The sequence below is a fragment of the Colobus angolensis genome, unplaced genomic scaffold (genome assembly GCF_000951035.1).
Source record: "Colobus angolensis palliatus isolate OR3802 unplaced genomic scaffold, Cang.pa_1.0 Scaffold213, whole genome shotgun sequence".
In the NCBI taxonomy this organism is placed as follows: Eukaryota; Metazoa; Chordata; class Mammalia; order Primates; family Cercopithecidae; genus Colobus; species Colobus angolensis.
Window position 1 is genome coordinate 3,777,759 of NW_012115300.1, and position 16,443 is coordinate 3,794,201.

Below are 16,443 nucleotides of genomic sequence, written 5' to 3' on the forward strand. Positions count from 1 at the left end.
CTACAGGTGCCCGCCACCTCGCCTGGCTACTTTTTTGTATTTTTTAGTAGAGACGGAGTTTCACCGTGTTAGCCAGGTTGGTCTCAATCTCCTGACCTTGTGATCCGCCCGTCTCTGCCTCCCAAAGTGCTGGGATTACAGGCTTGAGCCACCGCGCCTGGCCTATGTTCCTCTCTAAACTGGTTATTCTAGTTAGCAGCTCCTGTAACCTAGTATCATGGTTCTAAGCATCTTTGCATTGGGTTATAACATGCTCCTTTACCTCAGTGAAGTTTGTTATTACGTACCTTCTGAAGCCCACTTCTGTCAATTCATCCATCTCAAGACTGTCCAGTTCTGTGTCCTTGCTGGAGAGGTCTTATGATCATTTTGAGGAGAAGGGACAATCTGGCCTTTTGGGTTTTCAGCGTTTTTTTTCATTGATTCTTTCTCATCTTCATGAGTTTGTTTACTTTGGATCTTTGAGGCTGCTGACCCTTGGATGAGGTTTTTTTGAGGATTTTTTTCATTGATTCTGTTGTTGCTTTCTGTTTGTTTTTCTTTCAATAGTCAGGTCCCTCTTCTTTAGGGCTGCTGTGGTTTGTTGGGGGTTCACTTCAGGCCCTATTCATTTGGTTCGTTTCCACGCCTGGAGATGGTACCTGGGGAGGCTGGAGAACAGCAAAGATGGGTGCCTGGCTCTTTCCTCTGGGATCCTTGACCTTGAGGTACACCAACCTGATGCCAATAGGAACGCTCCCGTATAGGGTGTCTGGTGACCCCTTTTGTGGTGTCTCATCGAGCTGGGGGGCATGGGAACCAGGACCCATTTAATGAAGCACTTTGCTGTTTGGCAGAAGGGGTGTGCTGCACTGGGGGGAAACCAACTCTTCTGGGCTGCCCAGATTCCTCAGAGCTAGCAGGAGGAAAGACTAAGTCTGCTGTTCCATGGAGACTACAGTCACCCCTTCTTCTAGGAGCTCAGGCCAGGGAGATCAGAGTTCTGTCCCCGAGCCGCTGGCTGGAGTTGTTGTAGTTCCTATAGGGAGGTCCCACCCAATGAGGGGGGTTGGATCAGCATCTGGTCTGAAGAGGCAATCTGGCCAAGATCTGCCACAGCTGATGTGCTGTGCTGTGGGGGAATACCTCTTGGTACCAAGCCATTCAGCCTCCCTGGCTCTAGCAGGGCAAAGCACTGCCTGGAGCGATAGTGATAGCTGCAGCCCTTCACCCCGGGAGCTTGGTGTCTTAGGTAGCTAGCTGCAGCAGTGTTGGCTCTGCTGCTCCCCCAGGGAGCTCAGATGGCTTAGGTAGCAGGCAGCAGCAGTGGTGGCTGCCGCCCTTCCCCCAAGGAGCTCAGATGGCTTAGACAGCAATCAGCAGCAGCAGTGGTGATGGCCACCCCTCCCTCCAGGAACTCTGCAGACTTAGGACGATTCCAGTTGAGTGGCTGTTGAGAATCTGAATGACTCTGTGGTTGGGACTGAAGGCCTCAGTGGTGTGGGCTCACGAGTGGGATCTTCTGACCATGGGGAGCACAGTTCCATGGAAAAGCACGGCTTCCCAGGCTGGGTAGCATGCTTACCCACCGCCCCGCTTGGCTGAAAGGAGGGGGCTCCCCTGCCCTGTGTAGATCTAAGGTGGGCTGCCGCACCACCCTCCTCTTCCTTCCTCTCCATGGGTCGCCAGCCGCCTAGTCAGTCCCAATGATAAAACCTGGCTGGATACCTCGGCTGCCAGTGCAGGATTCGCATGCTGTTTTGGTACTTTTCAGTGGGAGCCTCTGATGGCTGCTGCTTCTAATTTTTTTGCCTCCTGCCCCGTTGTTTTTTTTTGAGTATAAGTTCTTTTTACCTACATAAAGATAATAAAGTTTTAATCTGTCATATTTTCTTTTTTCCTTCTTAATTGCTTTCTGTATTTCTTATCATGGTCTCTATCTTTTAAATTGGAGGTTTATTCAAATATTTGAAAGTCAGTAAGAAGATGCTTGGAAACTATACAAGAAAGTGGGACTTGTAATTTGTGTCTCTACTTTAGTGGGCCCTTTCTGTGGCATTTTTTTGGGAACCCGTAATGTCAGTATATTTGGTTTTTCCTTGTTCGTACAAGATTCCGTAGAGAAACCTCTTACTGTTCGCTGCCTGAGGAATATAAGCCTAGTGGGAGAAGAAGGCTGTGTGGAAATAGTGATGGATCTCAAGTGTTAGTAGAGAAACCTGTGACACCCTCTGTTGTCTTCTCTTTCTTGAACTCTGCCTACCTTCCAAGAAGCACACTGGGTTAGCTGCATGAAATGCGGAAGGGAGTCTGGAGGTTAGACTCCTTAAACTGGCTTTCAGGCAGCTCTTCTGTTTTCAATTTCACTTTTACCCCCCCAGTTTAGAGATATTTGTTACCACCAATTCCTGTGTGTTTTTGAGAGGGTCTGTTAAGGTGAATCAGGTTTATTCTGTTTTTCACATTGTGGCTGATAATTGAGGTTTTTCTATGTCCCGAATTACTGCTTGTTATTTTGATTTCCAGGTTCTAAAATTTTGTTACCACATCGTTTCCATTCTCCTTGTCTTTGGTGGTTTTACTGCCTACTGGAAAATCTTTTTACTTTTGAATTTTAGTATTTATGGAGGGAGCAGTGAATGTACATGTTCAGTCTGCCATGTTTAACTAGAGGTCCTTATCAATAATAGCTGTTTTTAAAATAAGGAAGACTAATTCTTTGTCATGAGTTCCAAGACTTCTTTTTATTGTCTACCACTTAACCCTATTTAAGTTTCTTTTTCTATATAGATATTATTAATTTACATGTAGTCAAATTTTTCCCAATCATTATCTTTATGAGATTTGGGTTCTTTTTTTTTTTTTTTTGAGATGGAGTCTCACTCTGCTGCCCAAGTTGGAATGCAGTTGTGCGATTTCTGCTCACTGCAACCTCCACCTCCCAGATTCAAGTGATTCTCCTGCCTCAGCCTCCAGAGTATCTGAGACTATAGGTGTGCGCCACCGTGCCGGGCTAATTTTTGTATTTTTAGTAGAGATGGAGTTTCGCCATGTTGTCTAGGCTGGTCTCGAACTCCTGACCTCAAGTGATCCACCTGACTTGGCCTCTCAAGGTGCTGGGATTACAGTCATGAGCCACTGCATCTGGCCCCCTCCCCTCCCCTCCCCTCCCCTTCCCTTCCCTTCCCTCTTTCTTTCTTTTTCTTTCTTTATTTCTCTCTCTCTCTTTCTTTTCTCTTTCTTTCTTTTTCTCTCTTTCTTTCTTTCTTTTAATATTAAAGAAAGTCTCCCTTACATTGAAGTTAAACAGATAAGGCATAAAATATTAGATTTTCTTCTGAATCTTCATTGTCCAGTTAAAGCTATAGGTTCTGATTATTTATATTAATGGAAGACTGGAATAATCTCAAATGTTCAATAAGAGGCTAGTTGATTGAATTATGTTTACACAGTGGAGCACCGAGCTGTCTATAAAAGGGAATCTTTTTGTGTATTTCTGTGGAGTTATTTTCAGGATATGTTGTTAAGTGAATAAAGGAAAACAGAAGAATGTTAATGGAATGCTACCTTTTGTATGGTACAGAGAAATATGAATGATCATATTTGTTTATGTTTTTAAAAGAGAATGATGAATGGACAAAGTGAAAACTAATGAAAATGGTTAATTTTAGGAGAGGGGAGAGAAAAATATGGAGAAACAGATATGGAAACAAGATATCTAGGATTATACCTTAATTATACCTAGATTTGACTTTGGACTCATCTTGCTGTTTACATACTAAATGTTAAAAAAAAAAAAAAAAGAAATGAAGCCACAATATTTAAAAGCTGCAAACAAAGGGATTAGTAAATTTAAATATCAATCAAGTTAGTGACATATTCATGCAGAGAAAAGAATTACTTAAAATAATCTAATTTTGATTGATAATTTCCAGTGGGATATATTCTAAGGTGAAAAATATCCTCAAAATAATCTGAAACTGCATTTATTATATGTTTAGAAGTAATATTGCTGTTGCTGTTTTCAAATTGTTATACATAATTATAGAGCAAATAAGTAATTATAGTAATGTCATAAGGAACTAAGATTTTCAGTATAAGAGAAAAAGATAAAAGTATAAAGTTAAAGTAGTTAAATAGGAAACCTGAATCTTCATAATAGAAATAAAATTATGAACTTTTTTTTTCTTAAGTTATGTTTTTCCCAGCATTATCAGTGGAATAGTAGCAACTGCTTCACTGTGAGCTGTTATCTGTATTGTCTAAATATCTTTTTGTTCTAAGAAGAGACAGGAGTGGCTGATTCTGGGTCTGGGCCAGGAAGTGTGGAGGATGATCCTGGGATATCTTACCGTTTTAGAAGCAATCTAAGACCAATGGGATAGTGTCAGAAGGACTCCAGAGCCAACCAGAAGGGGCCTGCTACTGGCTTAAGATGGACAATTTGAGAATCAGAAAAATAATGACTGCAATGGATTGACATACATAAAGTATATAAAAAATACATGCATTTGAAAAGGCACTAAAATAGAAAACAAAAAATAAACTTTATCAGTTACCTGCTGAAATTACTAGGACACCAACTTATTAGTATGCAAATTGATAAACAGAAAATTTAAGCATTTTTTCTAGCCTTTTCTGTACAAACTGTATTTTAGTGTAACTAAAACATTACTGAGGAAAAGTTCTTCACAGAAGAATTCTAAGTGATAAATGCAAGGTAAATGGTATAATCAGAAAAATCATAATTTGATAATCCTTAATGAAATAGTAGATGTAGGAAATGATCATTAATGAATGCTAAATCATTAGGTCTTTCACCTAAGGTTGATGGGGAGGACTACATACTAGAGAGGTCAGGGTGATACCGTCTGACCAATGATCTTTAGCACCACTAAAATTGGGACATCCAGATAGTGCTTCATTCAATAGGAGGTAGACAGCGGCAATCAACTATGAAGTTAGTTTACCAAGCAAAAAAAAGGAAAGGAAACAAAAGAAATTAAACTTAAATCTAAGTAGTCTTCTAGATCTAATGATCACTTTATAGGATATATGGAGAACTAGAGAAAAAAGTTAAATGACACCACGGTAAAGCATGGTAAAGCAGTTATCCAAATAAACATGACTGTTTTCCCAACAAATCAGTGGCATGGGGGAAAATATTAACTGTAACTACAACAGTCTAATGCACACCATTGAACTTGTGTAAATTCTGAGCATTTATTAAGTACTTATCTATTATTATTATCTATTATTACTTTTAAAAGTGTCTCAGCTGGCCGGATACCTGTATCCCAGCACTTTGGGAGGCCGAGGCAGGTGGATCACCTGAGGTCAGGAGTTCGAGACGAGCCTGGCCATATGGTGAAACCTGGCCAATATGGTGAAACCTTGTCTCTACTAAAAAAGTACAAAAATTAGCCAGGCATGGTGGCATGTGCCTGTAATCCCAGCTACTCAGGAGGCTGAGGCAGGAGAATTGCTTGAACCCGGAGGGCGGAGTGAGCCAAGACCGCGCCATTGCACTCCAGTCTGGGTGACAGAGGGAGACTCCATCTCAAAAAAAAAAAAAAAAAAGTTTCTCAGCCTTTGATATAGGGGAACTAAGTACTGTTAATGGGATGGGGAATGTGTCAGTAAGTGCTAGGAATGGAGCGTTAAGGATTATGTTTTCACTATAGAATTGACAGTACTTATCTACATGGCCGTGGTCTCAATGCGTCCATAATCTTTTAATTGTAAAGTTTTGCTGCTTTTTCCCTGTCTCTATATTTTTTTCTTCTACCCCACTGAAACTGTTCTCATTGCTAGACATCTGCGCATGGGTGGGAACATGAATATTGACATATCTGAGAAAAGTTAGAGGAGGACTAAAAGGGATCCAAGCAAATGAAGAGTTTTTGTGAGAAGACTAGCCTTTTTAGTATAGCTTTATGAAGTCAAGATTAATATAACCTTGGAATCACTTTCAGGTATCATCTTTTAGTTCTACAGGTGCTCATATAATTGCCCAGTTTTCGAAAAAACTTCTCGATGAAGATATTTCTATATTTTCTGGATCAGAAATGTTGCCTGTGGTTAAAGGAGCTTTTATTTCTGTGTGTCGTCAGATATATAGTACATGTGAAGGCTTGCAGGTGTTAATCACTTACAGTTTGCATGAATCTATAGCAAAGGCGTGGAAAAAGGTAAATATTTTCAAGCTTCGTTTTTCCTCCCTGCAAATCTTTATTTCAAATATAAGCACCATTCTAGTGTTGTACTTTGGATGAAATAGTTAACTGGGCAAATATGACTTCTTTAGCATCACAGTACTCTAGGTGACATAATGCGTCTTAATTTGGCACAGGATGACTGCAGTATCTCCTTTCCCAGTGGGACAAAGTTCTAAGACTTAAATGGGTACTACAGATTATTTTCTTCTCCTAGATGAGGCTTTAGGTTAATTTTCCTTACATAGACTAACACTCTTTGGGAGTTATTTTAAAGTAATTTTTAGAGACGGCTGGGTTTTCATTGTGGATACTAGAGATCGTAATGTAGCAATAGCCATATATGTGTATATCAATGGACAACTAAGTCTTTTACCCCCATTTAATACGGTTTATTTGTAAAATATGTCACATAATACTTAATTAACAACCAGATAATTTAAAATTTGAAGATAACTTTGATTTTAATACCATTAAGGATAAAACAAAGATGTAGCATAGGAAATCTTATGGGTAGTGCTATCAGTAAGAAAAATAATATAAATTATTCTGCTATTTTTTTAGACAAGTTTGCTATCAGAAAGAATTCCTACTCCAGTAGAGGGTTCTGATTCTGTTTCTTCAGTAAGCCAGGAATCCCAAAACATGTAAGTACAATTGATGAAAGTCATCTATTTATTATATTTACTGAAATAAATTTAAAATTTATTAAAATGTAATAGAATACTATGGCAAAAATGTTTTACAGGATGGTAAATGTATATATACAGGTTCAAGGAAAATTAGTTTGGAAGAACTTTAGAGATCATACAATACTCATAGCCTTTTTGAAATCTAACAATATTTATTATACTTGTTTCATTCTGGTTTTACATCTTAGATTAGGAAACGGGACTCATGTTTCCAGAAAATTTGGAGAATTACTAAATACTAAAGTTGGAAAGTTAACTGGAGAGTTCAGTAGAAATAATATTTTCTCAAATACCAATTAAGTGTATTTATATTTAAAATACGATTTTTCTAAATGTGTTGGGAGTGCATTTCAATTAGGTTTTGACTTTGGAAAATTATTTAAATCAATATTTATATCAAATTTTAATGTAGATGTCTCCATGTTCCTTTACAGATATCAGTAGGATATAGAGTCAGATTAATGGGGAAAATAGATTTTTTGAACTAAACTCTGGCAACATATTTTTCTGGGTTCTGTTCTTATTTTATAATCGAGTATTGGCATAGTCTAAAATGGTAATTAGGGAGAACTTGAAGGGCTATTCTTTGTTAAAGAGATGTTGAAATGGAATTTGAATTTTTTTTTAAGGTGGGTATAGTTTAGCTTACAAAACAATCAAACAAAAAGCCTTCCGCATTTCCTTAACAGTGTAATGGTTCAACAAATAGTTAATTCCCTAAACATTTGCTATAATTTATTTTCTAATATAGTTGTCACACAATTAGCTGCTTTGTTTTTTTTTTTTTTTTTTTTGCATTAAAGGGTGAGAAAAAACATTTCTATAGTTTATTTTTGAGGTAATTTTTAGATCTCATTTTTTAATCATTAATTTTCATTTTTAATTTCAATAGTTACTATTTCAATTTTTATTTCAATAGTTTTCAGGGTACAGGTGCTTTTGGTTACGTGGATACATTCTTCAGTGGTGATTTCTGAGCTTTTTGTGCATCCATCACTCAAGCAGCATACACTGTACCCAATATGTCATTTTTTATTCCTTACCCCTCTTCCAAATTTTCCTCCTGTAGCCCCAAAGTCCATTATATTATGCTTATGCCTTTGCATCCTCAGACCTTAGCTCCCACTTATAAGTGAGACCATATGATATTTGTTTTTTTATTTCTGAGTTACTTAACTTAGAAAAATGGCCTCCAGCTCCATCAAGCTTGGTGCAAAAGACATTATTTCCTTTTTTTTAAATGACCGGGTAGTATTCCATGGCGTATATGTACCACATTTTCTTTATTCACATATGGGTTGATGGGCACTTAGATTGGTTTCATATCTTTGCAATTGTGAATTGTGCTCCTATTAACATGCTTTTGCCTGTGGCTTTTTCGTGTAATGACTTCTTTTCCTTTGGGTAGATACCCAGTAGTGGGGTTGCTGAATCAAATGGTAGTTCTACTTTTAGTTCTTTAAGGAATCTCCATATTGTTTTCAGTAGTGGTTGTACTAGTTTACATTCCCACCAGCAGTGTAAAAGAGTCCCACCACATACATACCAACATCTATTGTTTTTTTGACTTTTTAATTATGGCCTTTTTTTCTTGCAGGAGTAAGTGGTTTTAATTTGCATTTCCCTGATGATTAGTGATGTTGAACACTTTTTTTTCAACTGCTTGTCAGCTGTTTGTATGTTTTGAGAATTGTTTCTTCATGTCCTTTGTCCACTTTTAAATGAGATTATTTGTTTATTCTTCTTGCTGATTTCTTTGACTCCTTTGTAGATTCTGGAAATTAGTCCTTTGTTAGACATTGCATAGTTTGTGAATATTTTCTCCCATTCTGGGTTGTGGTGACTACTTATTTATTTTGCCGTGCAGAAGCTTTTTAGTTTAATTATGTCCCATTTATTTATTTTTGTTTTTGTTGAAATTCCTTTTGGGGTCTTAGTCATGAATTGCATAAGCTGATGCCCAGAAGAGTTTTTCCAATGTTATCTTCAAGAATTTTTATGGGGAGTTGAGGTTCGGAGAATTCATGCACAGCAGAATATTAATAGGAAAATAGAATGAAATTAGTGTGTAGATGAGAGAACCTAGGTATAATAAAAATGCTGACATATGCAGTTAACATTTTTTTAATTCAGTGAAGGGAACTTATAGGTGTAGAAAATGTAGGAATAAAAGAATTCACTACCAAAGAAACCATGTTTTTATTTAATTTTAAACCTGTATTGATTAGTTTGCAACCAATATGTACTGTGTAGCTTTAATTGTAAACAGGGTTAAGCTCAGCTAAGACATAGTCTTTGTTTTCAGTTTTTAGTATCTTAAAAAAAGCTCTTTCTTTTACCTATTTCAGTATGGCTTGGGAAGATAATTTGCTAGATGATTTACTACATTTTGCTGCCACCCCCAAAGGATTACTACTTCTTCAAAGAACAGGTGCTATCAGTGAATGTATGACATTTATGTTCAACCGATATGCAAAAAAATTACAGGTATGAATTACCATCTGCCACAGGCAAAGGGAGTTTTTGTAGTTGCAAAAGCTGTTAAGAACATCATTCTGTTTTCTGTGTATGAAGAAGTTATTAAGCCTCAATTGAAAAACTGTATAGCATTGTAATAGTCAACTTGATTTTTTTTTTTAAGGAAAACATTAGAGAGTTGATATTAGTGTCTGCGGCTGTATTTACAGAATTGCAAATAACCAGATGGAATTGAAGAATGCACTTAATTATAATATGTTTTATAATTATGATATCAAACATCTGGATGTAGTGAAACTGGGTGATTTTCCTAGAGAAAGAAACCTATTGAGTCTAAATGTATATGTCAGTGAAGGTTTAGGCCTCACATTTTAAAGGAAACAAATATTTGTAGAGGCATTCTATTATTCTACTGTTAAATAAATTTACAATGTATTTTAGTCTTTACTCAAACAGTAAAAGGCCAAAGGTCACTGGGTTGTAATCAGCTTTTTTTCTGTCATACTAAATATCCCTAGAGTTTTGGGCTCTTTAAGATCTTAGGTATGATTTTAAAATATTTTTCAGAGTTTGTTTTTGCAATTCTTACCATCTTGAAGGTATGTCTAGTTAGCATGCCATGTTTTCTTGCTTCTCATTGCTGTTCCATATTTATGTTGTTAGGTCAGCAGGCATAAAAAATTTGGCTGTGGAGTTTTGGTTACACAAGTGGCATCAACAGCAGCAGGTGGTGTTGCACTAAAAAAGTCAGGTAAATGTTTCTTTTCATTAGAATTATAATTATTTTAAACATAAAATGAGCAAGCCAACTGAAAATTTAACTGGCACAATCAAGTATCAGGATATTTACTCTAAAATTCTTTTTACTAAGTTAGACCTTATATAAAAGAAAGTTACAGGATTTTCTTTTTGTCCTTCTTCTTCCATGAAATTCCAATAGTTTTGTGTTTCTGTGAAATGTATACAACCTTGTTCTCTTGCCTTGAACCAAAGGCAAATAATAAACTCAGGAGAAACGTACTTAATGCTTTAAGAATCTTCCTTCATCTTAAAAATCAGAAGAATATCATCTTCTCTCAGTACAGTTCCATCTGATAGGATTATCTAATGCTCATTGTCAGTGGCTTATATATGCTTCAAAGTTTATACTCATTTACATAAAATTTCCTAATTCCCTTGCTCCCTCTTTTCTTCTTGAAATCATTTGTCTCACCACTTAGCTTTCACATTATCTTTGAAGTTGGCAGTAAGTATATATTCTTCCCTGTCTGTTTGATTTGTAAGAAGTTAAAACATTGGAAATTTAATATATCTTTTTTTTCTTTCTTTCTTTCCTTTTTTATGAGACAGAGAGTTTCACTTTTGTTGCCTGGGCTGGAGTGCAATGGAGTCTCAGCTCACTGCAACCTCCACCTCCTGGTTTCAAGTGATTCTCCTGCCTCAGCCTCCTAAGTAGCTGAGATTACAGGCACCCACCACCACGCCTGGCTAATTTTTGTATTTTTGGTAGAGATGGGGTTTCACCGTGTTGGCCAGGCTGGTCTTGAACTCTGACCTCAGGTGATTCGCCCACCTTGGCCTCCCAAAGTGCTGGGATTACAGGTGTGAACCACCACACCCGGCCAATATGTCTTATATTAAGGTTATCTGAGCTCTGAACAAGATATAATCCCTGATAGAGATACTGTGACAATATTTTTTTCAACACTTAGAGTTGAATTATAACATGAGTGATCACTACTGATTCTCTCTTTAAATACAAATGCTTTTCCTATAGTATATTTTAACTTTGTTTTTTGGCCAAACTAATCTGGACTACTTGTATTATGAAACATGTTTCTTGGTTAAAAAAAAAAAAATTGTCCTAAACTGAACCACTAGTTTTTTTCTTCTACTTAGAATAAAATTCATGTAGTGTAGTATTCAGAGCACATTAACTGAAGTATTTGGAGACTAAATTTAATCTCAGATCTCACCCTTGGTAAAGTCATTAAGCTTCTGAGCATGAAAGTCTCAAACTTTTCATGAGAGGAATAAGTGTAGTTTTCAAAGTACAGGAGGAAGACGATAGTTTTTTGAGCTTCTCCAATGTCTTAGGTACTATATTAGGAACTTCACATGTATTGTCCTGTTGATACTTCATGGCAACCATGGAATGTGGCATCATTATTTCAATTTTCAAATAGGAGAACTAAGGCTCCATGAAGTCGGGGGATTTTTGCAAGGATGGACAGCTAATAAACTGGCATATTTGGAATTTAAACTCTAATATTCTCGGTTTTAGAGCCCATATTTTTTTCTCTCATACCCGAAGACCCTTTCTGATCTAATATTGTTGTTATGAACTTCCTTATTTTATGATTAAATGTTGTGTTTTACACTTTTCCACATGATTTTTCTACTTGATTTTTTTTATTTTTTATTTTTTATTTTTATTTTTTATTTTTGTTGAGACAGAGTCTCGCTCTGTTGCCCAGGCTAGAGTGCAGTGGCCGGATCTCAGCTCACTGCAACCTCTGCCTCCCTGGCTCAAGCAATTCTCCTGCCTCAGCCTTCCAAGTAGCTGGGACTACAGGCACCTGCCACGTTGCCCAGCTGGTTTTTTTTTGTATTTTTTTAGTAGAGACGGGGTTTCACTGTGTTAGCCAGGATGGTCTCGATCTCCTGACCTCGTGATCCGCCCGTCTCGGCCTCCCAACGTGCTGGGATTACAGGCTTGAGCCACCGCGCCTGGCCTCTACTTGATTTTTTAATAGACTAATTTGATAATTGGGTTTTATATTCATTTTCATTTAGGTTTATAGTATGACTCATAAGAATTTAAAGACTGGGTTGAAGCAAAAGTTGTATAAAATGCAGAGTCATTCTTAGTGTATGGAATTACAAAAAAAATTAGTTATATTGGAATAAGGGAGCATACACCCTTTGGATGCCTACCCGGCCTCCTGTTACCTCTTTTCTCTCCCCTCACCTCTGAAAAACACAACCTGATTTCAGACTGCCTTACTTTGCTGGCTGATTTGCAGAGCAAAGTATATACCTTTTTATGTTTCAGAAAACACGCTCAGAGAAATTACTGGCCAAAGTGAAGAAGCTGGGACTCAAAATTCAGCAGTCTTCCAGGGAAATAGTCTCTCAGAATTTAGTTATTACAGAGTTTTATGATAATGAAATATCATAAAAGTATATTAACAATAGTAGATATAATTTCTACCAAGAAGAGATTATTTCTTGTATAAAATGCAAGTATGTGTCTTCTGTCAAAGTAGACCAGATTTGTCAGTGGGATCATCATATCTTTCCTTCATGATCCAAAGAAATATTATGCTATAAATGACTTGAAGTAATAATTCTTTTTAGGGTTTGTTAATGAACTTATAACTGAATTATGGTCCAATCTGGAATATGGAAGAGATGATGTTAGGGTAACCCATCCCAGAAGTACTCCAGTGGATCCTATTGACCGAAGCTGTCAAAAGGTAAGAAGTTATTTCACTAATAATACACAGATCTGAAAAGTATTTCACAGAAATGAATTAATTCAAACTTTATCCATATTCAGTTACCACCAGCAGACTTTTTAATGTATTTATTTCTCCTCTTTAATTTTCAAATTATTATTTTTAATTTTCAAAATAAGTTTAACAAATAATAGAAATCCCAGTGTTTCATGGGAATAATATTTTGCAAGAATGATTTTCTTTTACTTTATGTTTATTAAAGTTTTTCTCCCTTAATGAAGAGTAATAATGTACCAGACATGTTACAAAGAATCATATCACTGGAACAAACAAAAACCAACCAACCAACCAATCAATATAAAAATCCAAGAAATGTTTTGCCCTATAGCTTGACTCTAATAGAAAATTGTCAGGAATATTTGAAGGAAGGGCAGACAGAGAGAAGATGCTATCATTTAGAGTAAAGTCACAAAATTTTTAAAAATCAGCCACCTAATGTTCTATCACAATTCAATGACTTTTTACATTTAACATATTTTCCAAAGAAAGTGACGGTTTCTAACTTTGATTGTACGGTAGGTTAGACAATTTTTGTTCAAAAGATGTCATAAAATTGCTTACAAAGCAAAACACTCCAATGTTTCAGAAGTTCCTCTTTCTGTACTAGTTTGCTCCCATAGAAAACACAAATTCTGGAAAAAAATGTAAAAATCAAGTAGCTAAAAGCATTGGAATGATCAAAAATAGGCAGAAAACAGAGGGAAGTTAATATATGGATGAATAGAGTGGTATTTCTTGAGATTCTGGATTTAACAGATTTTTGGTTAAGGTCAAAAATTTGTGCTCCACTGATAGAAATCGACAATCTAAAATGCTTAGAGAACCGAATAGAAAGCTTAGGACTACACAGCAGGTGGAAAATTAAAGGGGGTCCCTGGAAAATAGATCCACAGAGGGGACACTCCAAACTCTGTGTATATACTATGCCCAGAAATGTGACTAATAATTCAACTATGCATGTGAACTCTACAGAAATATCAGATGCTACCTACCACAGGTGTTAGAGGTTCAGTTTGAATCTGGCCAATGTAACTGCTAATTTTTTTTTTTTTTTAATGTACTCTTTGTCAGGGGGTATAATAGAATCCAGGAACTCTATGGCATATCTCACAATGTATAGGATACAATCCAAAATCACTAGACATATGAAGAAAAAGAAATTTGATTCATACTTGAGAAGGAGGCAACTAATACAGATTGATTATGAAATGAAGAATTTAGGATTTTAAAGCAGTTATTATAAATAGAATATAAAGGAAAATATCCTTATAATGAATAAACAAATTAGAAATCACAGTAGAGAAATAAAACTATGTAAAAGAACCAGATAGCCTTCTAGAATTAAAAAAAAAAATTACATGAAATAAAAATTTCTACATGGCCTTCACAGATTTACACAGGATAGAAGAAGTAGTGAACTTGAGTGAGATCAATATGAATTATACAGTCTGAAGAGCAGAGAATGAAATAAAAGAAAAACTTCAGTGATTTGTGAGAGCATGTCAAAATGTTTAACATATATGTAATTGGAATACTAGAAATACATTTGACTAAATAATAGTAGAAAATCTTCAAATTTATTGATAAGTAGAAATTTATAGATAAAAATCATACTAAATCTCAAAGAGAATTTATGTAGAGAATAAAAATAAAAAGGAAGCTACAGTAAGGCTTATCATAGACAAACTGCTAAAAGCCAAAGATAAAGAGAAAATTTTGAAGGAAGTTTAGGAAAATCGCACATTACATATAAGAGATTAGCAGAAAAGTTTTTTCGTATCTCGTCACAACAGTGGAAGCCAGGAGGCAATACAGCATCTTAAATGTGCTGAATGGAAAAGTAAACAGAAGCAGTCAATTTAGAATTCTACATATAGTTAAAATTTACTCCAATAATGAAAGTGAAAGAAATTTTAAAATAAACAAAGGCTAAGAAAATATTTGTCAGCAGACCTGCCTTTCAAATAATGATAAAGAAAATTCTTCATGTTGAAAGACAGTGCTACCAGATGAATAGTTGGATTTTCAGGATGGAAACAGGGAATTGCACATAGGTAAGTGAGTATAGAAGCCTGTTATTTTTGCTTTTAACTTGTTTTAAATACATCTGATTGATTTTTTAAAACAAAATTATGACACATACTGGGATTTATTTTGTACTTAGAAATAAAATAGTACATGGGATAGCTGTAGCATAAAGGACAGGGGAATTGTGTAATGGTAAATCAATCTGTATGATTCAAGTTCCTCGCATTTTATATAAAGTGGCACAATATTCCTAATGCCGTGGAAATATTTATAATTAAAATAGAAGATTACAGGGATTTTGTTCAATTTGTTTGACTTTGCAATAGAAATGTCAGTATAAACTAAGGATTACTTTTTAAAAATATTTGGTATTCCGCTAATCTATACACAGAAAGACCTAGAAATGACAACTCATTGTAGTAAACAGCCCTAGGGTCCAGCTTCTAATCTCTTAAGTCTTATTTCCTAAGGATTCTTTTTTCATTTGTAATCTAATTTGGTCTTTTAAGTTGTGGAAAGCAGTTATGTAGTTTCAATATATAACTAGGTATCTTCAGAAATTTACTTCCATTCCAGTCCCTGTCCTTCATCTTCCCTCCCTAGCTTCCTCTACGGCTGTGCTGTTAAACATGGTAGACAATGGCCCTGCATAGCTATGTAAACTTGTATTAATTAAAATTAAAAATTCAGTTCCTTAATCATATTAGTCCTATCTTAAGTGGTCAATAGCACGTGTAGCTAGTGGTTACCATATTGTAAAATTCAGATTATATAATATTTCTATCATTACAGAAAGTTCTATTACACAGTACTTCCTTAGAAAAGCAATAAAAATTAGTGCAAAGAGGTATAGCTCATACATAAAATTTACAATTAAAAAGCCAGAATAAGGTGGAGAGGAAAGAATAAAAGAACAGGAAATGGATGGGGAAAAAAAGAAAACAAATAGGAAAATAGTAGCTCTAAATGCATCCATATCAATAATTGCACTAAATGCAAATGAACTAAATATTCTAATTAAAATACAGATTTTCAGAGTGAATAAAAAAGGAAGATACAACTGTGTGCTGTCTTTAAGAAATTAACTTTAGCATTTAGATGGTGGATGGGAGGTAGGACTAGCTTGCAGCTCCTGCTCAGACAGACAGAACATTGTGTGGAGACTTACATCGTGAACTATTGCTTCAAGAACTACCGTAGGAACATACTAGGAAAGATGACAGAATCCATAGACCCTTTGAAGGAACGGGATCACTGCTGCAGGCTCACTGAGAGATGGAAAAACTGTGAGTCTGCTTGCTTTCTCAACAGAGAAGCTTGTGGTCTGGGTCAAGTTCTCAGCCCTGATCACTGGCTGCCTGGAAATAGACTTGGTGATGTCGAGGGGCAAGGTAGGAATGAGACCGGTCTTTAGGACTGCCAGCTGCATGAGAGCATGGTGTGGCTGGTGACTGCCAGTTTTCCCCACTTCCCTGGCGATTTGTATGACTCAGGAGAGGCAGCCATAATCACCCTGGAAATATAACTCCA

General features: G+C 36.1%; 1 protein-coding gene across 1 annotated transcript in view; it reads left to right on the forward strand.

Annotated features, from left to right (window-relative positions):
* Positions 1-16,443, forward strand: part of TBC1D32 (TBC1 domain family, member 32) — a 226,783-nt gene that overhangs the window by 69,247 nt on the left and 141,093 nt on the right. The window contains exons 16-20 of the mRNA XM_011942960.1: positions 5,969-6,170; positions 6,759-6,841; positions 9,235-9,373; positions 10,028-10,115; positions 12,725-12,843. Coding sequence (XP_011798350.1) covers positions 5,969-6,170; positions 6,759-6,841; positions 9,235-9,373; positions 10,028-10,115; positions 12,725-12,843 — 631 coding nt within the window. The remainder of the gene's footprint in view (positions 1-5,968; positions 6,171-6,758; positions 6,842-9,234; positions 9,374-10,027; positions 10,116-12,724; positions 12,844-16,443) is intronic.